At 38.2% G+C, this 24,846-nt stretch overlaps 2 protein-coding genes across 2 annotated transcripts in view; one reads left to right on the top strand and one right to left on the bottom strand.

Moving 5' to 3' along the window:
• Nucleotides 1-24,846, top strand: part of LOC139972909 (uncharacterized) — an 87,769-nt gene that overhangs the window by 41,193 nt on the left and 21,730 nt on the right. The window lies entirely within an intron of this gene.
• LOC139972908 (uncharacterized) lies at nucleotides 6,126-22,069 on the bottom strand. The gene is made up of 7 exons (XM_071979220.1): nucleotides 21,835-22,069; nucleotides 17,265-17,537; nucleotides 15,767-16,015; nucleotides 13,769-13,915; nucleotides 12,059-12,139; nucleotides 8,972-9,081; nucleotides 6,126-7,836 (listed from the first exon to the last, which is right to left on the bottom strand). Exons 1-7 carry the CDS (start codon nucleotides 21,893-21,895, stop codon nucleotides 7,606-7,608), a joined length of 1,152 nt encoding a protein of 383 aa, XP_071835321.1. The 5' UTR covers nucleotides 21,896-22,069; the 3' UTR covers nucleotides 6,126-7,605.

The raw sequence follows: 24,846 nt of genomic DNA on the forward strand, positions 1-24,846 counted from the left end.
CCCTGTATGGCGACTAATAGATATTTGATTTTCAACGGGAAATTGTGTTCCTCAAAGCTCATGACGAAAATTAAAAACAAAGAATGCTTTTGTAGATATTTAAGCGTACGTTGACCTCATCACCAGTTGATCGCCCCAAGCGGCGGGAGAGAGGGGTGAGGGTCGTTATATATCACGCACAATGTAAGAGATTTAAGTAGCAAATAGTGCACCTCCACCTCTCCCTTCCTCCACTTTTCTTTAGCCTTCTTACATGAACGTTCACTCCCAATTGTTCTAACATTTTCAGGAGGCATGCTGAGGGTACATAATTTCAGGGATAAGCTGAAGATTGTCTTTACTAATGTTAGAAGTATTCGTAAAATTTTACTGAATTTACTGTGCTTCTTGAGGATCTGAAACCTGATTTGGTATACCTGTTTGGTATCACAGAGGACATTGATAGTGCTGAGGTTTCTTGCAGGGTATATTGTGTTTCGTCAGGACAGGAGGGATACTCATAATGGGGGAGTTTTACTGTATGTTAGGGGTGATATTGTAAGTGTTGAGAAGTCTCAGTTGCAAGGTTCTTTATGTCAATTCTGTCTGGTGCGAGTTGTCCACAGCCAACTCCAAGATGTCCAGTAGTGTTATTAACTATTGGTGTTGTTTACCGTTCTCCTATAACAGCGGTGAAGATAACGATGGCTTTCTGTTTGAATCAATTAGAAAGGCTGCTAAAGGTGATGTTCTTATAATGGGCGACTTATATTTTCCTGACATTTAATTGGATAGATGGTTCCAGTGGTATAGGAAGGGTAATAACTTTCTAGATGTTGTCCAAGATTGCTTTTAACATCAGCATGTTATACTTCCCTACTAGGGGGGATAACATCCTGGATCTTGACTTGAGTTCTGATCCAATCAATGTTGTTGATTTGACGGGTCTAGGAAAACTAGGATCTAGCGATCATGATATACTAGCTTTTAATGCTGTTTGCCAGGTCTTAAATTACGTTGGCAAGGAAAAGGTCCCTGATTTTTCGAAATTAGATACAGAGGCAATTGAAACTTTACTAAAGGGTACAGATTGGATTAATTTGTTTAGAACCATGAGTGCTTCTCAGTATTGGATCTATTAAGCTGATAAGTGTCATTATGAAAAATCATGTTCCATGAAAGAATCGTCGTCGTAAAGCAGTATGCGTTCCTGGATGAATAAGAAAGTTAGATGTGCAATTAGGCAAAAATGTCGAATGTGGAATCTGTTTAGGAGAACTACTTCTGATTCTCTTTTGGCCAAGAGTCAAAATTCATCAGCTGAAGGTAGGGCCGCTTAGTCTCTGGAGCAAAACTGAAATGTTAAGGATAACCCAAGGGCCTTCTTTTCTTATGTCAGGTCAAAGCAGAAAGTTAAAGATGCGGTTGGAAGTTTCTCTTAGGGCACCACAAGCAGATTATATAGTTACTGATGGTCAGGATCTTGCAGGTCTTTTGAACAACTATTTATGCCGGTTTTTACAAGGGAAGATATGAGTAGTATTCCTCATTTGCAGGGGGGAAGTGATAGTCCTAAACTGGATACGGTCTTATTTTCGGATGAGGTTGTCTTAAAGTAGTCGCTTTGTCTAAATGTCTCTAAAGCTTCTGTGCCTGATACAATCCATCCGTATTAATTGAAGACTTTTGCACACCATCTTATTGGATTTTAGTAAATGTATGAATGAAGGTTATATTCCTCAGGACTGGATATGTGCTAATACCCCAATTTTCAGGAAGGGTGATAACTTGAAGCCCTGTAATTACAGGCCTGTTAGTCTCAATAGTGTTGTTTGTAAGGTCATGGATTCTATTGTTAAAAAGTCTTTGGAAAGTCACTTCAGCAACCAGTCTTTGATCAGAGAGTCTCAATATGGCTTTTGTCAAAAAAGGTCTTGTCTCACTAATATTTTTGAGTTTATTAGAGATGTATAGCTCACTAAATAGACAGAAGTCTGTAGATGTTGTGTTCCTGGATTTCCAGAAGGTCTTCTATAAAGTTCCCCGCCTAGCGGAAGCAGGACACTTCGCCCAACAACCATTTCGCCCAACTGCCATTTCGCCCAACCTTTCCATTTCGCCCAACCAGCCTGGTCATTTCGCCCAACCAGCGAAATGGCAGTTGGGCGAAATGGTTGTTGGGCGAAGTGACTAGAAAGCCGCCCAGCGTCTTTTACTTAGGCTGGAGAGTAATGGTGTCTATGGGAATTTACAGTCTTAGATCGAGAATTGGCTTGGTAATTGGAAACAGAGGGTGGTAATTAAAGACTGTGCTTCTTCTTGACAGGACGTTACTGGGGTGCCACAAGGGTCTGTTTTGGGTCCCTTATTTTTTGTTGCCTATATAAATGACATTGACGGAGATATTTTGTGTACAGCTAAGAAGTTTGCTGATGACACCAAATTGTATTCTGAGGTCTCTTCCAAAAGCGATTCTGAGAAATTTCAGATGGACTTGGATAAGGCTTTTCCTGGTCTCAGGGATCGCAAATGCTTTTTAATATTGATAAATGCAAGGTGATGCATATTGGTAGTATAGTAACCAAAAGTATATTTACACTCTTAATGATGATGAGTTACAGTTACATTGTCTCGAAGCTGCTAAAAGATGTAATAGGGGTTTAGGTATATGATCGAGGAGCTTCAGTTTTCTGAAAGAGGTCATAGTTGATAAGCTTTATAAGCAGTTGGTTAGGCCTCATCTGGTGTATGCTGTGCAGGCTTGGAACCCATATTTTGCTAAGGATAAGGAAGTACTCGAAAATGTCCAGAGGAGGGCTACTATAGGATGATTAGTTAGATAGATAGATAGATAGATAGATAGATAGATAGATAGATAGATAGATAGATAGATAGATAGATAGATAGATAGATAGATAGATAGATAGATAGATAGATAGATAGATAGATAGATAGATAGATAGATAGATAGATAGATAGATAGATAGATAGATAGATAGATAGATAGATAGATAGATAGATAGATAGATAGATAGATAGATAGATAGATAGATAGATAGATAGATAGATAGATAGATAGATAGATAGATAGATAGATAGATAGATAGATAGATAGATAGATAGATAGATAGATAGATAGATAGATAGATAGATAGATAGATAGATAGATAGATAGATAGATAGATAGATAGATAGATAGATAGATAGATAGATAGATAGATAGATAGATAGATAGATAGATAGATAGATAGATAGATAGATAGATAGATAGATAGATAGATAGATAGATAGATAGATAGATAGATAGATAGATAGATAGATAGATAGATAGATAGATAGATAGATAGATAGATAGATAGATAGATAGATAGATAGATAGATAGATAGATAGATAGATAGATAGATAGATAGATAGATAGATAGATAGATAGATAGATAGATAGATAGATAGATAGATAGATAGATAGATAGATAGATAGATAGATAGATAGATAGATAGATAGATAGATAGATAGATAGATAGATAGATAGATAGATAGATAGATAGATAGATAGATAGATAGATAGATAGATAGATAGATAGATAGATAGATAGATAGATAGATAGATAGATAGATAGATAGATAGATAGATAGATAGATAGATAGATAGATAGATAGATAGATAGATAGATAGATAGATAGATAGATAGATAGATAGATAGATAGATAGATAGATTAAACTCCAAAAGCCACAAAGTAGGATTACTATTCGGCATAACGTTTTTGCTAATTGGGTTGTCAGTGAATCAGTGGAACGGTTTGCCTGAGGAAGTTGTACTTGCAATTAGTGTCAATGGGTGTAAGAATGCTTTGGACGAGCACTTTAGGCATTGTTATTGGGTCTGAATTTTTGTGTCTGAATTTTTTTTCTCCTATTGGGTTCTTGATGGGGACTTAAGTGTCCCTCCTGATCCTGTTTTTTCTTCAAAACTAAACTAAACTGAACTATTATGATGCATGGCAGTGGCAATCGATGTATATACTGCATTCGAAGAGTCGGTGTATGTAAGAAAAAGACACATCTTCGGCATAGCGTCTAAGGAAAAGCCTTGTACCTTTCAAGTTGGCATGTTTTCAGATCTCATGAACCTTTTATGGTAAGTGAACCATGATGGGAATATAAGGGAGAATGGAAGATGATTAAAAGCATTTACAAATATTTTTTTTAATAAATCTTAAGACTACTCAAGAGGCTGTCAGTTTGTGACTGCTGCAGCAACAGAAAGGTCAGGTAAGAAACCCCAGAAGCCGTTGGATTTTGAGGTCTGTGAAACGTCTTCCAAGCCCGGAGTTTGCTTGTCAGTTATTTTAACTTAAGTACAATGTTGGGGTTCAGGGAAGAAGCTTCTGGACGGTGTAACATTTTGTTACCCAAATAATGGGAATTTGGACGTAAAAGGGAGAGTCCTTTTTTTGTTATCGCTGCCGGCTGGGGGAAACGACATCTCCTGAACCCCCCTCCCCGTCCTCTCCTTGGCGCCGCCACTCGGCACAGTACGGACCACTATTACAGACTGTCGTTAATAATTTCACGTGCGAGCTTTCCTAAGACTCATTAATGCGGTTCGATGAACATTCTAGTATCTTTGCAATGTATTTATCGACCCACGGAATCAGCCGTGAAACAATTAACTTCACCATATGGAAATACGGAAAAGAATGGAAATACGTTTGCTTAGAATCACAATCCTACTCTATAGGCCCTATCTCGAAGTCATGAAAGTGAGATATTTAGTGTGTAGAATCATTATTTGCGTTACGCATCTCTTAAACATTGGCACCTTGCGGAAGACGCGAAATCATTTGCAGGGCAAACACCGAATTTTCACAGTTTAAAATCTTACAGGTTCTTTGAGAAAACATTCTAAACGAGTCGACAGACGACATTCTTAATTATAAAACATCTCTGTCTCTTGTAATGTAAATAAGTAATTTAGAGTCAATGGTGTATTGTCTTTGTAAAGGGAAAATGTGTTATTATATCTACAGTCTAATTATCCTACGGCATCTCACTGTGTACGTATAAAGAGATCGACTGGCTTTTGTTTGAGAACGAAACTTTCAGAGCGTTTGCTGTATCGATGTCCATAATATACCCCGCAGGCTGATGTAGGGAATGCGGTGTATTCCTGTTAATGCGTGAATAGTAACACATGAGTTTGAGATATATAAATCAAACTTATCAATTTAGAGAAAAAATGGATCCCAGTGTACACAAGTGAAGCAGCTATCAGTTGCATTTTGATGTGGGTTATAACTTGCTGCCAATTTTACCATGTCACGTAACTACCACATGCATGTACGATTCAATCTAAATAAGATCTGTGTGGATCAAACCACATAACCAAGGTGCTCCAATGGTAAACGCATTATACACCGGCCGCTTAGTGCTTACTGAAAACTTTGTGTCCCACAAATTAATTGTACTCATTTATATGTACAAATATGCGCAAATTTGAATTCCATTCATTAATTAGTTGCAAAGTCGGGCTAATGCGATTTAAGTGGACGATAAACAAAGATTATGTTTTAAGTCTCTTGCAAGGTGCCTTATCTTCAATTTAATGGAGGAGTGTGGCACCACCAGATCGTGCCAACGCATAATGGTAAAGGCTTATGGGTCCTGGATTCTGCGAAACATATGAAAGGAGTTGCCTGGATCCTGAGGTGTGTGTAACTATAGGCCGGTGTGGCGTATGTTAACTCCCAGGCACTCGGTTTCATGGACCGAAAACCATGGTCGGGCTTGCGTGAATGTAGACTCTCCTTTGGTGGCCCATTTCTATTGCTGCATCGAGGCCAGGTTGCTCCTTGCTACGTCATCAACGGGATCTCACTCGGTTCGAAGACAGACAGACACACACACACACACACAGAAAGACTACAAGAATAACACTGTACCCTAGAGTAGAAGTTAGTACACACCTTTAAGAAATTTAAGCACACGAAGAATCAATGAAAATCCCATAACAATCGGCTATTTATACATCAAAGCTTTTGAGAACATAGACGAGGATATAGGACGACAGTGCACCCTTCTACGCATACGTGCGTACTCCATGTACACTCAATACAATACACTCAATGGTCATAAAACTAACTTGGTTGAAATGTAAAAAAGAAACATGTTTCCATTTATTAATGCACATAAATTAACGTTGATTAAACCATTTAACACTTCTGTCATTGTTAACAATAATATGTAAATATTAAATATTCCACACCACTTGCTTAACGTATTCAGTTATTATAGGTAACTTACGCACTTTGTACGCCTTACAATGAGAATACCAACGGGAAGATAGGCATGCACTGACAGTTAAAGTTGCTTAATATTATAATCTTAGAATAGTGTGAAACGTTTTGTTTTATACAATATAACATCACGACAGATTGCTTTACTCTTTTCGTTGTTTTTCCAACCTGCTGCATGTATACACATATATAGCTATGTCGTTGTTCTCAAATTTAAATACCTAAAACATGAAAATATCGTCTTTCGTTGTTTGTTAGGATTGTTTTTACGGACAAACTAACTTAAAGGAACATGCTGCATTTAATTGATATTTACAGACATTTTATCAGCGTTTTTTTTTTCTATATACATTTTCTCTAAGACGACAGGTTTCTAAAGCTTCCTTAATCTGGAATAGATCAACATTTTGTAAACAGTAACAATTTCATCCGATTTTCCAAAATTGTCGTTCGCGCTCCTTAGTTTACTTACTAGTTTACTTACTTGCACTGTATATACTTCAACAGAATATCATTTCAAACGTAAAAAATAAAATTATTTGAAACGAAATATCCAGACGATTCTTCTTAAAACTAGCTACTTATGGTTCGCATCATAACCTCTCTCTACACTAAAATATTTAAATACTACCCTCGTGTAACCCACCCCCCCCCCCTCCCCACCGTTCCAGTCCATTTTGGTCTCACTATGAATTGCGAGAAGTGTTAATTTCCTGGATGGTCAGATGCTCCAAGTGTTTCCCATGAAACACCTGGACACTGTCGAGTGTTAAATAAGACTCCATGATTAGACGAACACCTCTCGGTGAGGGAAGATACTTTCAGTGAGGCAGCAAAATACCCGGATGCTTGCCAAGTACAGACCATTATTTGGGTCCAAAACTAATGACGCTTAAAAAATTCCGTCTTTTACTTCTATCGATGTCCTGTTCGACTAAGCTTTCGTCTGCACCTGTGCATGATATATGATCAAAGCTCGATATCGAGTAATAGATAAAATATATCTTTGCCAGGGCCCGTTCTAGTTAATATAGTGTTATTAGTAAATTACCCATGATGCTTGCCAAGTACAGACCATTATTTGGGTGCAAAACTAATGACGCTTAAACAATTCCGTCTTTTAGTTCCATCGGTGTCCTGTTCGACTAAGTTTTGGGTCTTCACCTGTGCATGATAGGATCAAAGCTCGATATCGAATATAGATATAAAAAAATATCTTTGCCAGGGCCCGTTCTGGTTTATTTTCATAGTGTTAATAATTAATGTACGTTTTCGCCAATTTGTTACATACACCATGTAAAATGATGATCTTCAGGCAACATACAACACATTAGACGTATACAATCTCATCGGGGTCGTAATTGCCATCAAAGTTAATATCCCCGTCCCCATGCAAATCCTCCTCAATCAAGTTTTCACTGTCCAGGTCTTCGTTGCTGCCGTACATGGACTTACTCTTGTTGTAAGTTGCCATGGGAACATCTGAACTAAATTGTCTCTTCACCACCCTCGGTGTCAAGTACTCAAATGAACTCGGTCCACAAACACTTTCTCCAGTTGTCTACAAACAAAAACATATTTATTATGCGCATATATTGCATCAATATAGGTATCACACTAAATAACTTGCAATGACATACTTTCTCATACATTTACGTAATTATAGGGATGACATTCACTATACGGGTATTGCGTAATATGTTAACGGATATGCGCAACGCATTAGATTCCTCTATTCCTAGAAATTTTAACTACTCGATAGAATTAGCGCTAGTTAAGAAGTTTTTCTATACTACTTAATTCAATCTTGTCTGAGCAAAACTCTGTTGTAGAGTTCGGTAAACATGATGATCAAACGCAAACGTTTTTAAATGTCAATTTTAGTTGTATATGCTATAAATATATGAGTGCTAGTAATGTGTTCAATGGCAACTCCGGTTTTCAAAAGAAAATGTCGTTGGCTCCTCACTGTAGGTGGGAATTTTAATGTTTATCTTTTGTTTGATCAATTCTGACAACATTACCAGACAGAAACAAACAACAACAAAAATTGTTCGGAGTTGTTTCAATCCGATGTTACATGTCCGTATATCCTTAGATAGCTGAGCTGAATACCTAGTTTCTGTGTTATTCTATAGTCAAGCCTGTGATCATGTCACATAGATTTATAAAGAGGTTGTTGTTTCTGTGTTACCTTATAGTCAAACCTGTCACCGTGTAACATAAATTTCTTTGTATGTTGTTTATGTGTTATCTTATGGTCAAGCCTGTCACCGTGTCACATAGATTTCTTTGTATGGTGTTGTTTCTGTGTTACATTCTAGTCAATCATGTCACCGTGTCACATAGATTTCTAAGTATGGTGTTGTTTCTGTGTTACCTTATAGTCAAGCCTGTCACCGTGTAACATAGTTTCTGTGTATGTTGTTGTTTCTGCGTTATCTAATAGTCACGCCTGCCAATGTGTCTCATAGATTTCTATTGATGTTGTTGTTTATGTGTTACCTTATAGTCAAGCCTGTCACCGTGTCACATAGATTTCTATGTAGGTTGTTGTATCTGTGTTATCTTATACTCAAGCCTGTCACCAAGTCAAATAGATTTCTATCTATGTTGTTGTTTCTGTGTTACTTATAATCAAGCCTGTCACCGTGTCACATAGATTTCTATGTAGGTTGTTGTTGATGTTTACTTACCTTTGTCTTTGGTTTTGGATCATCATACTTATAACAGCGAGACAACAGCAAGAAAAATGAAATCACAGCCACAGGTATTACTGCTATCATGATGTGGGGTATGATACCCTCTAAAGAAAAGCAAGAACAATTATATCAAATATTCTTTAATATGTGGCTGAATTTATATCAAATACATGTGACGTTTTACACCTTTCTAATATTGTTGAAACAATGCGGTAAAGGTGAAACAACATAAACCATCATTTTATAACGACTTGCATTATTATAGACCATTTGGAAATGAGAAAAGAATGAAAGTAAACTATAAACGACATGAATATAATCACACCATTCAATGATTATGTATCAAACCTGAAACTAGTCGGAAGTAAAGGTACGATTGGCAATTAAATAGCACGGCGTGTATTTATTGTATACCAGCAGTTGTCATTGCACTCGTCATTGTAACTTCTTCATAATATAGGCATTGTAATACTTTGATGCTCAGTGAGTGTCTGTCAAGCGGGGCAAAAATTCTCACCCTTACTTATTAAGTAACTGCCGTTTAGTATGCATGCCGAAGGCTTTGCTGTAAAACAACCTCGCCGGTACTTTATGTGCCATATTGTGTCTCAATATGCTAACTTCTAGATCGCGCCTTTATGTTTCAGTCTTTACTATTCCAAATGATGACATTGCGCATGCCGGAGCACTTAACAAACAAGCAAGTTACAACCAACAGTGGATAGACCAATATGAAGGGAAAAAAACAATAAAGAATTTTAATTCCATGAAATTATGGCATCCCTGGCCCGTAGTTATTAACTCCCAATAGTAGCGCATTTAACCATAGGAATCTGCTCCCCCCCCCCTTCCCCATACACACAAGTGTCTTTTACATTCAGACCGAGGACTCCATTGTTTTTTCCATTGTTTAAATCCACGTACCCTAAGCTTAACAATACCCCATAACAATAGAATTCTTTCGAGGACGTGGTGATTCTTTAGAAATCACATCTGAGGACCTGGAATTCTTTTGTTCAAGTCCTCGGTCAGAATACAAAACAAGTGCACACACACTACCATGCACCACCATCCAGACACACACCACCATATACAGACACATACATGTAACATGCACATGGTTAGGTCCCGAAAATGCATTCGCATTCGACGAGATCGTTAATCTAATGAATGGTTCTTCTACAGGATTCCGTGCACCTCAGAATTTAAATAAAAAACTGTTCTCTTAGTAATATTCTTGTATATGCCTATGAGTTCAATTGAAAGCATACTTTAATACGTAATAAAAATTTAAAATCATGAAGTTATTTCCCAGGCATGTACGCAAACTATACAGTGCAAATACATTTCTAAATATATGAGTGACTTACACAGACATCATGTTCTTACACAAGAGAGAATACATTTCCTAACTATTTAGTAGACAAGTACTTATGTGTATACTCTTTTGATACCCATGACATCATATCGAAACCATCGCGACTGTAAATTTTGATTTCTAGAAGAGTATTTAAAAGATAAGTATTATTAATTCATTTCAATTGTCATGTTTGCCTTTCATTTTCCTGACTGATGATCTTTGCATATATCAGAGGAAAGAATTGTTTCTTTTCTGCCGTATTTATGCCTCTTGAATATTAGGCCTACGACAAGACCTGCACGTAGGGCAAATTGAGATATATATATATATATATATATATATATATATATATATATATATATATATAAATAAATAAATATATATATATATATATATATATATATATATATATATATATATATATATATATATATATATATATATATATATAAATAAATAAATATATATATATATATATATATATATATATATATATATATATATAAAAGAGCTGTAACTGAGGGGTATTTCTCCCCGTTCCGCAACTCAGTCGAACGGAAGCTCCATTAATTCGTCATACTAGTCACTATGTTAAGGCATAATAAGTTGCTCATCAGAAAATCTTCTTGTATATTCATTTAATTTCCTCCCTAGTGTACTGTTAGCAGCCATAGGAACCAGTGGCGGAGCGTCCATATAGTCAGGGGGGCGGATGCCCCCCCCCCCTGACGGACTCAAATGGACTGCTGGCGCCCTTTTCAGCTTTTTACCACTTTTTACTTATTCACGATTATTGCCTTTTTTATTGTGCTCTCATCTACCTATTGACATTTGTCACATTATCTGCAAATTAGTAAGGCCCGGAAAGGGTCATTTCCGGCGATCTAGGGAATATCTTTACTCAAAAAATTTCTGTACGCTCCGCGCCAACCCGTGGTGGCGCTCCGCTTGGATAGTGTCAAAAGCGCCTCTATAGACCATTCTCGCCCCCTCTGACCAATACCCCTAGCTCCGCCACTGATAGGAACTGTAAACCACATTTGCCAGTATTCACCAGAAACAAGTTTATAGTATGTTATAGTATGCTAGTTTTCTGTGTGAGGTTTATCGCGTCATGGTGCCGACCTCGAGAGATATTGTCATCTTTGTCCGGCTCAAGTTGTTACTTTTGATGACGTTTAGACCAGTCGAGCGGCCTGGGCGTCTCAAGCTTGCCACCTTCTGAATTGTCTCAATTATTATGACACATCAAGCTTACCCTGGAAGTATATTACCTGGAAGTATATTACCATGACAACCTGGTATTATACTTACATGTCCTTATACCATCATCCTGCAGGAAACATCACGATCTCATCAAAATCTTTTACAAAATTCAATGAAGTTCTTAGCAGACTACACAAAAAGTAACAAGTTGAAAACTCTGAAGTTTATTTGCCTAATTTGGAATTTCAGTTGAGCCGGGTTTTTTTTTTCTTCTTCAAAATTTCATGTATCAGCTGCCATGTGATCTGTATTTTTTCATTCATTGTTATTCAATACACTAATCAAACCAACTTGATGACAACTGCCAAGTACGGTGATATGCGAAATATGCAGGACAAACTGGTATCAATAGCTATAGGCTAATCGAAATGTTGTATACTTATAATATCTATAAACGGTACTTAATATGTAATGGTATAGTTTCATAATGATCGGGTTATGAGGGGCATTATTACCTGCAGTTGTGCTCATTTGTGAGTCATTAGTTGTAGGCCAATCCCCAAGTCCCGTGGTTGGCGTGGTAGTAATGTACTGATCTGTAAGGACAAGAGTATAGAGACGCCAAATTAAACCAACACAAGCCTAATAATCATGCAATGATACTCACGATGCAGGAGACAAATCAACGTATTGCAGAGGTAATCAAATGCCATAGAACCAATGGTACAATATCAACACTATAACTTCTCATTAGTTCCTGTAGTTTTACCTTCTTCTAAGCTCCATGTAGCCGTCATATCTGCATCTTTAGGTAACGTCAAAGGACTCGAATGATGTGAAATCAGAGAAAGAGACGAAAACTGTTATTTCTTTTTCGTCTTGTAATAGTTACTTCTCGGTTCTCGAGTTCATTCAACACACTTCCGATGCTTAATTAGTTTCCTCGTGTACGTATAGTAGTATAATTGACTCCAGACAATACGGCTGCTTTAATATGTACTTTTCTTCACTCAAAAACAAGTACACAAAATACACACGATTCTCCTATAAATCGAACACAGTTGCATTTATGAAGTCACAAATGAATCCGTCATAGTTCATTGGTTAGGCAAGACTGCACCCAAACGGTTCACAGGTTAATTGCAATTTGACAGTAAATTGTTTTAAAAGTGCATGCAAGAGCTAGTGTAGTCACTACACGTTTTGTACAGAATGTACTGTAGAGAGCTTCTAAGTGCAACATGATTTCTTCACTCAAAGTTTGTTAATACAATACAAATGAAAGTGAATATATTCAAGTACATATCAAACTTGTTTAGTGTCTACTGAATGGCTCATTTTATAAACATTCTATAGACTATTAATTTTCTCTATGACAGTGGATCCAAGTTACCAGTGGCGTAGGAAGGTACTTTTGAGTGGGGGGCTGAAGACTGATGGCCGGCCTGGGGGAGGGGTCTAAGGGGAGGGGGTGTCCCCCTCCCCTTTGGAATTTTTTTGCATTTCCAGGTGGCCTCAGATGCAATTTGGTGCAATATAGCACACTTCAACACCCACTCCATTTTGTAAAGAATTTTGCATTTTCACCTGGCCTTAGATGCAATTTGGTGCTTCAAATGAGATTTTTTTCTCATTTGGAAATGAAAAAGGGGTTTTCTGACTTGCGGAGCGGGGGGGGGGGCGGAACGATACTTCCGCCCCCATATTTTTCACTGGGGGGGCTGGCGCCCCCCAGCCCCCCCCCCCCCGGTTCCTACGCCCTTGCAAGTTACACAGACTACAAGTATATATATATCCAGGTGTTAGTATCTTCGTTCTATATCTGCAGCTTATTCTTTCACAGTAAACATGTATGGACAATTAGCCTGCTATAGCCTCATTGGCAACTTTCTTTTCTCGATATCACCAGTTTTATGTCTAATTATAACAATTTCTCAGCTCCACCCATCCTCAAGTTTCCTCCATCTTAAAAAGATAAGATAATATAAAATGACCTTCGTTTATCCCAAGGCAAGAGCAAGCAGAGAAATACCTGTAGACAAAGACAGTAATATTGCAGTCGATTGATACACTCGTTGAGAAATAGCTTAAACGAGTTTTACTTCTTCTTCTTCTTCTTCTTCTTCTTCTTTTTATCTATCTTGCTTGACAACTTAAAAGCGAGATATTCCTGGAAAGAATAATGGTGATAACATACATTTTAACTCATTTTAACCTATACTTACTTGTTGATGACATTAATGTCTTCTTCGTTGCTTCGTTTGTTGATATTACTTCACGTGGTGTGATTGTGGTTTGCGAGGAGAGCAAACGACGAATCGTTACAGTTACATCAGAGCTACTGCTGAACCTCGTCTGAACCTCGACTGAACCTAGAACCAATAAGTAACATTGCAGAACTGATATAAAACGTACAAGTGAAATATCCAATAGCTATGAACAAACCATTCAGGCGATTTCATTACGTTCCAACAAGTTTGAATTGCTGTGTTCAATGTTTAACGCACCGTGGGAGTACTCTGACTTCAAAAATGATTTCACAGAAGTATTAGGTTCTTTGTCACTACTTATAACGAACACATACACACAACACATACACGTAACACATCACACAACACATACACACAACACATACACACAACACATACACACAACACAACAAACAACACACACAGCACATACACGCAACACGTACACACAACACATACACACAACACATACACACAACACATACACACAACACATACACACAACACATACACACAACACATACAACAGTGTTAAGGAGTGTTAGCTCAGTGGTTAACGCCGATGCCTTTCAAATATAAGGTCCAGAGTTCGAGTCACTCCAAGATTAGTGTATGTCGTCCAGTTACAGAGTTGTTGGCAATTGACAATTCATAATCATGGACGTTAAATATGAATCTAAGTGACTGACTTCGGTTAGCTTGCGGCTTTGATAAGCCAATGATGGCTTCTTCGCGAGTTTCTGCTTAAAGGAGGATCTAAAATACATACATACATACAACAACAGTATTGGTAGTTTTGCAGTCAATTAATTCAGAGAAATATTCCATAGCTATGAACAATCCATTCACGCGATTTGGCTTTCCAACAAGTTTGAGTTGCTGTGTTCAATGTTTAACGCACAACGGGAGTACCCTGACTTCAGAAATGATTTCATCACTGAAGGATTGTGAAAATGTGAACCAATCACCACAAATGCTTACAAATTAATACGCTCTGAAAAGCAGCTGATGGAAGTCACAAATATTCTAATCCAGTCTCAGACTCAACCCCACCACCACTTCAGAGCAAAGTTTACGTTGGAAAGAGAAACAAGTTGTATTGTTCTTTGTCACTTCTTATAACGAACACATACACACAACCAAAGGCGCAGGAGGCGGGGTGGGGGGGGGGCTGCAGCCCCGACCAAATATTGTTGTGAAAATTCGAGCAATATGTTGAGAATTTTTCGGGTACCTATACTGAAAGAAAATAAATTGCAATGATGTAGCTAAAGGTAATCAAGAGTTTAAAAAAAAAATCTCCTTGGCAATTAAAATAAAGTTCTCAGCTTGCCTGACTAATTCGCCATTTCGGTAATAACACGGCAAATAATGTAATTGGCATGCGATGTAATAACCGATGCATGCCTATAATATATGTACATTAACATGTTGACCGCGCGCGGAGCGCCCGAAAAATGTTGGTTATATTTTTCGGGCGAGTCGTTACAGCCCCCCCCCCCCCCCCACAATCAAATAAGGCACTTACGCCTGTGCACACAACAACCGTATTGTTAGTTTCGCAGTCAATTATCCAGTCATTTTTGTACTATTAGTTACAGTGGCGTAGGAAGGTACTTTTGAGTGGGGGGGGCTGAAGACTGATGGCCGGCCTGGGGGAGGGGTCTAAGGGGAGGGGGTGTTTTTGCATTTCCAGGTGGCATCAGATGCAATTTGGTGCAATATAGCACACTTCAACACCCACTACATTTTGTAAAGAATTTTGCATTTTCACCTGGCCTTAGATGCAATTTGGTGCTTCAAATGAGATTTTTTTCTCATTTGGAATGAAAAAGGGGTTTTCTGACTTGCGGAGCGGGGGGTGGAACGATACTTCCGCCCCTCCATATTTTTCACTGGGGGGGCTGGCGCCCCCCAGCCCCCCCGGTTCCTACGCCCTTGATTAGTTAGAAATATCAGTTGCATATATCTTACCATTTAAATTTCTTGGCATTGTCTCTGTTGGGGAAACTGTTAATCTGTGGTCTCTTTCAGTTGACACTGCATGCGATTCCTTCGCCATGCATTGTGGTAGCTCTCCGTCCCAAACTATTGATTTCATATTTTTTATACAAGTTAGTGTTTCATTTCCAGATAAAAAGAAACCGACGTTGCATTTAAAGCTAGCAGCTCCGTATGATCTCGTGAAGTTGCCGTTTGCCAGATCACCGAGGGAACATATTGCTATCGAAATAAGAAAGAATGAAGATGTAAGTGCTACAGCGCCATTACGAATAACGATTAAACTGATAATATTTTATTCATATGGGAATTTTACCGGAGGCGACACGTTTAATAAACTTTGGATTTGACCTTAGATTATATAACACTCTATTTTTTTTCTCTAAGGTTTTATACACATGATAATACCAAAATCGAAAAAGATCGTTCTTTGCAATGGCCAGCATTTTAGCCAAAGCATAGTCACGTATAAGGAGGACATTCGAGGACCTTCTAATCGTCAGATGATCTGGTCAACCAACTTGACACTGCATGAAAAATGTCCAGCACGAATTCAAATATTCATAACTGTAATTTTCTTTAAAGTCAGAACTTAAGTACGGATTGGCCAGACTTGAACAGGTCAGCCCTCTTCATTACTTCTTTTGTTTCGTTTTTCCCTCTTCTGTAGACGACCGAAAAGTAATTTGCTATTAAATTACCAGTTCTCAAAGTAACTCAACTCTGCATGGGGCATAGGCGTCCGCATGGGAGGGGCGGCATTCGCGGAAAGTACCAGCCGAATCGGACTGCAATTGACCAAATGGTATATTTATATGATAGAGCACTGATCTAAAATCTCGACAAAGATCCCAGACAGCAGCGTAACTAGCCCAATGCATCCGGTTCGGCCGCCCGGAGCCTAAGTCACAAGTGAACCAAAAATCCCAGAAAGCTGCGGTTCAATGTTAAATTATTTGATTTTCCACGTTGAACCGGTTAAATATTTAAGCAAATTATCGATTATTGAGTGAGCCCTCCCCCCTTCCCCTCTGGATGTTTGCTGCGGATGCCCATGTTCTGTATCATGTCCAATTCATTCTGGTTCCACACAAATACATCTGGAACTTGTTCCGTCCCATTGATAACAATGATAACGTGATAACGTGTTTTTATCTGAATAAATTATACTAATTGTTACATGTACATTACCCACTCCCCCCCACCAAGTATACACTGCCTTTTCTAGCAGTAAGCCCCTGCCCCCTTCCCCTAGTTCTTGTCTACCTCATCGTATCTACATAAAACACTAATTCCATTAAGGCAACTTTGCAATTGCTGCGCTTGTTCCCATGGTGAAGAGGTTTCACCATTCCGGCGTAACGCCCAGCAATAGCTGTATAACTATACTGCCGATGTCACATTACTATAAGGTTGTTTATATATTCTCGCAATACTTTATGCCATACAACAATTAATGTCCCTTTCATACCTTCATAGATTTCAATGTTGTTATAGTTTGCATCTAAGCAGTCACTTCCAGGTGTAGAGGCGGGTCCAAAACGGGAATAGTTTGAACTAGCATTGCCACAATAGCACATATATTTAAGAGCAATACCAAAATAAAAAAGTGAATCTTCCAAGCAATATTCCATGCACTTCGTGGTATCTGTATGTGGTCGATAACTGCCTCGCTTCGAGAGTACTTTTGTACTATCATTGTCTCCGTCCTTAAAGCAACCTAAATATCGGTAGGAGTCTGAACCTGTCAAAGATATAAAGGGCAACATGTTTGAAAATGTAACGAAGTGTCAGGCTTAAACATAAGTTAAAGCAAACACGTAACCTACAAACACGTTGGTGCAAATGACATTTTAAGGTTTTATTTCTATATCTCGCATTTTCGTGCCATAAATTGTTAATATCACACGCGGACAATTTCTCCCCCTACACTGACAAATTCAATAGAAAACGTCACTTAACGAGCAGGTCCATGACAGTGGATATTAACCCATTAGTACAAGCCTACATATATCATTTTAATAATGTAATGTTGTGTTTTTGTAACTGTTATTTTATTATTGTGTACCTTGCTCCTCTGAACAGTTTGCAACTGGATAAAAGCGCTATACAATTACATATATTTATTAATAATGTTCCTCTTTTCAAAGAAGAAAATAAAATAATTCAAAAGCGCGTTAGGCCACATACTTGTGTTCAGTGTCCTTGAAACGACAAGGTTATAAATACACAGGAATAACAGAGCATTAAACAGTCACTCCCTTTACATTATCAATGCAGGTGCGTATCCAGGGGGGGCGTTGGGGGCGCGCGCCCCCCGGGTAAGGAAAAGAGGAGAGAAAAAAAAGAGAAGAAAAAAGGGAAAAGGAGGGGAAAAAAGAAAAGGAGGAGAGGAAGGAAGGGAAAAGAAAAAGAAAAAAGAGAGAAAAAGGAGAAAAGGAGGGAGTAGAAGATAGCCAAGACCTCGGGAAGAGAAAGATCCCTATTATATACACAGGGTAGCCAGTGACAGATCAAGGATTACGGAGGGGGTGTGCGCCTCACCCTACCCCTTACCCCGACAACTCCATTTTTGACGTTTCCGTTTTTCCTCTCTCACTAATGTACTTGAACTCGACCGAGTCGTCGGGAACATAACGCATTTCGGGAAGGGGGCGACCGCCCCCCCCCCGAGCAAATTTTCTTTATGACATCGCTAGTAATTTCAAAATAGACAATGCTTAGATGCAACTTACAAAGGCCTGGGAAGTGTCATTTCCAGCGATCTGGGAGGCATTTTCGGCCAAAATTTTTCTTGTTCGCTTCGCGCCAACTCATGGTGGCGCTTCGCTTAGATAGTTTGCCTACAGGCTTCGCCCTCCCTTGGCAATTACTCGCTACACGCCTGTTCGAATTTGTAAAGCAAAGAGCAGATATAACACCATATCAATGAGCATTGAAATGCATGTTCCACGATGAACAGCCTCAAAAACTGTCAATGTGTGTAGTCAAAGGCGTAGGAGCCAGATTGGATTTGGGGGCTGTAATGACTTGCCCGAAAAAAAAGCCAAAATTTTTCGCGCATTCAACATGTCGATGCCAATATCATATAGGCAAGATCGGTCATTACAATGTATGGCATCGTGTACCTTACGGTCCGTGAAAGTTGCACAGTATACCACCGGATGCTAATGTAAACAACCAAATGTCTTATGTAGATCGAGAAAAAGCATACAGATCCATTTATGTCAAGACTCTCTTTTACAGTAGTAATGTCGGCCAAGCTTAGAACTTTATTTAAATTACCAAGGAGATCATTTTAAGCTATTCATTGCTATTTATTTTTCTTTCAGTAGGTGCGCGAAAAAAATGGGAAAACAATTGGGGGGGGCTGCAGCCCCGCCTCCTACGGGACCTACGCCTATGAGTGAAGTGTTCGGTTTCGATATACCTGATATCGGAAATATCTGCTATTTTTCTGTTCCTTCAACGAAATTTTGTAAAAGCCATTATAAGAGGTTTTAATATTTGTACACCAATAAATTAACTGTGTCGGAATTTTCGAAAATTTCCTCACCAACATTCTTCATCATACTTTCCTCTACTCGTTCAATTTTGACCTGTCTGTTAGGGGTTGAAGGAGGTTTTTCTATATTGGTTGTCTATAGATTGAATTTTGTGCAACATTATGGGTATGTTTTGAAGTGATTTTATTCACGAGAAAAGTGAATTTTCAAATTCTGAACAAGTAATGGGCTTAAAACCTTGAAAAGTGGGGCTTTCGGATATTGTGGGCCGTGACGTAGAATAACCTACAAAAGCAATCATCCATAGGACATGCAATGAGGTCGAACATGATGTGTGACTGGTGACAATCTTCAAAAAGGTTATGGATGGAAAAAACTTTTGGGAAATACTTGGTTCTCAGGCAAAAGTGTACATCTGGTTGCTCATTTTCAAGCCCGAGAAGTGCCATTTCCGGTGATCTGGGGGGTATCAAAACCAAAAATTTTCTTGTACGCTCCGCGCCAACCGATGGTGGCGCTCCGCTTAGATAGTAATTCGCGCCCCCCCCCCCCCCGGGTTAGAAAATCCTGGATACGCGCCTGCAATGTGTATAATTAGCTAATCTTAATTCATAAATAAAACTAGAATAAAGAAAAGACTTGTACAATGGTCAATCTTTGAATAGTTCTTATGGTAGTTGCAGTTATTTTCATGATTTCTAATGCTTATTAGAGTGATTAGGACTATGTTGTTCATAGATGTTCACAGACTTTTAACGTCTGTCTACGAGGCGAGCTCGAAACAACCAATAACGCAGCGATTCCACTTATGTGTGATTCAAACCGGCGCCGAAGTTTATGTAATAGAACTTCCTAGAACGTGTTCTCGACGGCCAACCAATCCACTGCAAATGTAAAATTTTGCGTTTAATTTGTTGTGTTAAAGGAGACAAAACCACAATCATCACCTATAGCTTATAAGACAGGGAGCAATATGAAGAACAACTCCACCAAACAGCTAAGAGAAAGATTTTACCATTTAAGAGTTTAAAAGTAATTCTGGGAGCTGATAAAGATCTGTTACCTTTTTTCTTTCTTTCTTTTTCAAAATTCCAAGGTAGAATAATAACAGCGTTGACATTGAAATCAATCCCATCGTTAGGTTATCTGATGAGCTTCAATATTTTTAGATTCATATGCGAAATCTATGTCTGTTGCCGTAAATAAACATTGTAATAAATCATGAAAAATGTTGCACACCTGGCTCAGAGATGTCATATTATACTTGACCAAGTCTTCAAGCTTTGTCTGTGAAAGGACGTTAAATCTGTGATATTTCCCAAATGGAATAAGAGTTTTATTGGCAGTTTGGAGAAGTTGTTCATAACGTTAATCACATATATGCTGATTATGATGTTAGGGTTTTGTGTTTCCTTTAACGTAAGCTATGTTACCATTTGAAGCTTTGCCTACATAATAATGGTCTCGTCATGACTATCGCATTATCACGTTGTTGAGTTCCACGATGTGTGTTGTCCAAGGTTTTGAACCCGTTCTCTTGTCAAATACACATGGGCTGCATGATATTGACAACTGTACCCCATATTTGTTAGGTCTACGAGCCAAAACACACGTTATGTGAAGGCGAGAAATAGAATTATTCACCCATTATATTTTGTTTATATTTGATGTCTTGCAAGCGAGACTTTCAGTCTGTAAGTTTAATGTCCATAAAGACTATATTTTCTTTTACTGAAAGTTAAAAGTTCTATTGTTTGTTCGAAAATAAACACGGGCTGTGTCACTCCCACCCAGAGCAACTAAACATACTTGTGAAATTAAGGCAAGCTGTTCCGCGATGTGTCCACAAATGAATAACAAAACAACTATGGTATACTATTGCATATGTTTTGCACAATGCAGCAGCATGCTATAGGAATGCCGACAATGACGTCATCAAGACCCATTCTCAATTCAAGGCGAAAAAGATAAACTTTTCTGTTATACATAAAAAACGGGGTAAAATTGTCATACAGCTATAATAGTAAGTAATAGAATAATAAAGTCAGTATTGCTCGCCCACGATTGATAAACATTAACTCATAGGGATGTAATACCTAAACTATGAAGACATATCAAACTGCAATAACGCATCTTTATTACCATTAAAGAACATTAATTAGATCAGACTGTGTTAGGTCAAGGGGATCTGCTGTCTCAACGTCTAGCTGAATATGCCTAAGTGAATTGTGTGCCACTATATACCTACCACGTAGCAACTACCAACCCTTAAACTGGACGATTTCAATATGTTTGCTTTTTGTATGATCAATGATCTCCTGTAGGGAAATATATCTCATCTAATTTGGCGTTTAATCCTTGTCTATGTATGATATCATGGCGTATATACTAAACGCATCGCACACACACTCTATCTCTCCCTCATCCCATACTTAGCCTTGATTATCTCCGACGACAGCTCGGCATGGTAAGATGGATACATGAGATTAAATCGTCAGCTACACAAGTTGATTACGAAAGTGTTGGTTTTCTTACCTGTAGATGTAACAGTCCTTACTAGGCTTGATATTACCATTAACAATGTTAAGAGATTCATCGTTCGATACTCGTGGGATACCTATGGCATGTTACTGCAGTGTATAACAACCATAGCCTATACACTATACATATCTATAACACGAGCGAGGGTACTGATTGACATAAAATCTCTCAAATATGGTTACTCTATAAGCGAGACTATGAACAACCACTAGAACTTGAGGGTTTGTAGATTGTTGTCGCTTTAAACAAAAGTTGTGATATAAAATAATGAATAGACCTAATAAGTTAATTAACAATCAAAGCGACTTTTCCTTTCGTTCTTTGAGCACTATATAGCGAGAGATAGTTTGAATGATATATTTTATTTAAAGGGAGTAGATATGATTACGACTGCAACAATATATACCTGGATACTTTTTCCCATTTCAACACAAGTGATTGTATAATCAAAGCATATGCGTACTAATGATTCTTTGATGGTATTTAGGTCAAGACTCGGAATCATTAATCTAGCTTAGGTTATATGTGCAAGTCACCTTATTATTCAATATGAACAAAACTGTGAGTGAATTTGGCAAGAATGAATGAAACTTTACAGACACAGTTGGTGGTGAGGTCATTAAAGGCGACTCCCTGCATGAAGGGACCAGGGTCGTCCTGCCCACCAACCCACCCTTGATAAACATAAAAACGTACCCCCTAGATCCGTGCGTGGCGGCCATGCTTACGTGTCAGACGGTATGTTCATGTTCAGACGTATGACATAAAAAGATGGGGAGATGATTGGTTTTCCTTTCATCCAAAATGTTTCAATAGCTATGATGGTTTACAAATCTTGGTCAGGTAGTTACTGACGTGTAATGCTTTTATCAGATGTACCAATTGATACTCTATGCTATGTCAGGATAGAGTGGTTAGAATATAAAGCCCATATTTTCACGGGTCCACTCGATATTTTCCAACAATTCTTGTTTTCTGTGTCTCTTGGGATGAAGTAGTACATTTCGTTTTTCGCTGTCATGTATGTAGCAACAGCAACAGTTTGTTTCTGTTAAGGCACTAACAATATGCATTAATAAATGTATTACTTTATGTGTTTGATGCAGCATAATGACTAACGACAGTTTCTATTTTGTGAATAACAGTTGAATCACTAAGTAATCCATGGAGTTGCAGATATGATCTCAATATTTTTAGGTTTTAAGGCACAAATAAACATTCATTCAAACAATGCAGTTACTGTACTAATTTGGCACAGATTAAACGCAGTGCAACTATATTTCCTCCCACAACACTATCCGTAACGTCGCTCTTAAGAGGTTAAGTTGTCACGTAGGCTGGTTTCAGAATTTATACAGTACTTCTCTTAATAGTCTTAATGGGTCGTTACAGAACTTAGTATACATTTCCTACTTAAGCATTGACTTCAACATACAAAAACTGAAGTGAACAAACTTAAGCATCCCTTGATAGGGCATTAGTGTTTCGAGCGAAACCAGAAAAGAAAGCATTCCAAATGAGGGGGCACTCGCTAGGCAGACGAGGCCACAAAATGGAGCAATACAGAGCGCTGTTGGAGGTAGCATACGCACATTAAAAGCCCCATTGACTTACACACTAAATTACAAAAGTAATGAAGTATTTAAGTCTAGATAGAATTTCCACTAGCTAAACGCTGCCCATTGCCGGATAGCTGACAAGTTGGCCTTTCATGGCATCATCAATTTTTTGGTATCCTGACCATGTAGATCTTTTGCTGTCCCAGGCTCCCAGCCGGAAGTTTTCGTCACTTGTAAACAAACCTCTTCACTCAGTAGTAAACAATTTTCGTACGCTGCTCCTGGGAGACCTAAAGGGGTCGTAAATTACCTTAATTGACCACATTTTCTCACCACATGTACTTCTATTCATGCTCTTTAACATGTTAGCCACAAAAAACTAGATCATGATTTATAACAGGTCACAAAAGATGTTCTCCCGCTGCTTTTAGGCACTTTTCATGAAACAGGAAAACAATCGAGCGGATAGATATAGACTCTAATAGTAGTATGCCACCTGGAGAGAACGATGGCAACAAAGTAGGCCAAGTTTTGTTATTTCTCCAGTTACTGTCGTTAATGTTAATGACGTGTTGGGATTACCGACTACTGAATCATGTCGTACTGAACCTTTTTGTGACTGCGAACCACATCTGTGTTCTGAAACTGTCGTTAGTCGCATCCGGTCACAGTAGTTAGTTAATTGTATACAGTTCTTATTAACATGGATCTAGCGCTTAGATCTGCAAATGTCTGCAAGACAGGTAATTGATAAGCCCAGTGAGGGTGTCGTATGGTTTACTGAAAGAAGTTATCTATTTTCTGGTTTGAGATCATTATTGCAGATTAAAGGTATGAGGCAATTGTCACTCATCGTGTTAAATTCAGGGGGTTTGAAAGCGAAATGTTGATTAAAGAAGACCGACTAATGTCTTCAAGAGTTCGTTGGGTTATTTTGTATTAAGACTACCTACTTAAAGGTGTTCTGTTTTTCTTTTTCTTTTCAGAATTGAACAAACAGCGATCATAACACGATTCATAAAAATATCAATACACGATTTTTTCTTCTTCTACCCTTCCAATCAGATATAACATTGTCTTCCCTCGGATATGGTACGTTAATGATGGGTGGTGCTTAACCTGAAGAATGAAAACAAAAGTGTAATTCCTTCCTGACTATATGGAATAGTACCTGTATGTTTGGTATGGGCATGATGCTTCACCATCGAAATGTTTTCAGTGCATGTTTTCTGATGCTTACTAAATATTCAAAGGGGCAGGGTTATATTAGAATTGGCTTAAAGTAACTTGTATACATGAAATATCGAGAGTGGTTAGCTGGTTCAAGTCGATGCTTGACACAATGATACCCCGGAGCCCAATGGTCCCTGCCACTCTTGTTTTTGAAATGGAATATATTCATTAATGGTTGGGTGGGACGTCACATCCAAAATTTAAGAAAGAAATA

This window comes from Apostichopus japonicus, chromosome 9 (genome assembly GCF_037975245.1).
Source record: "Apostichopus japonicus isolate 1M-3 chromosome 9, ASM3797524v1, whole genome shotgun sequence".
Lineage (NCBI taxonomy): Eukaryota > Metazoa > Echinodermata > Holothuroidea > Aspidochirotida > Stichopodidae > Apostichopus > Apostichopus japonicus.

Excerpts from the sequence above, each read along its gene's own strand:
- LOC139972908 (XM_071979220.1), bottom strand. The coding sequence starts at position 21,895 with ATGAATCTCTTAACATTGTTAATGGTAATATCAAGCCTAGTAAGGACT. Across the intron at positions 12,140-13,768 it reads GACATTAATGTCATCAACAA|ATCAGTACATTACTACCACG; the intron begins GTAAGTATAGGT and ends TTGTCCTTACAG. Across the intron at positions 9,082-12,058 it reads ACAAATGAGCACAACTGCAG|AGGGTATCATACCCCACATC; the intron begins GTAATAATGCCC and ends GCTTTTCTTTAG.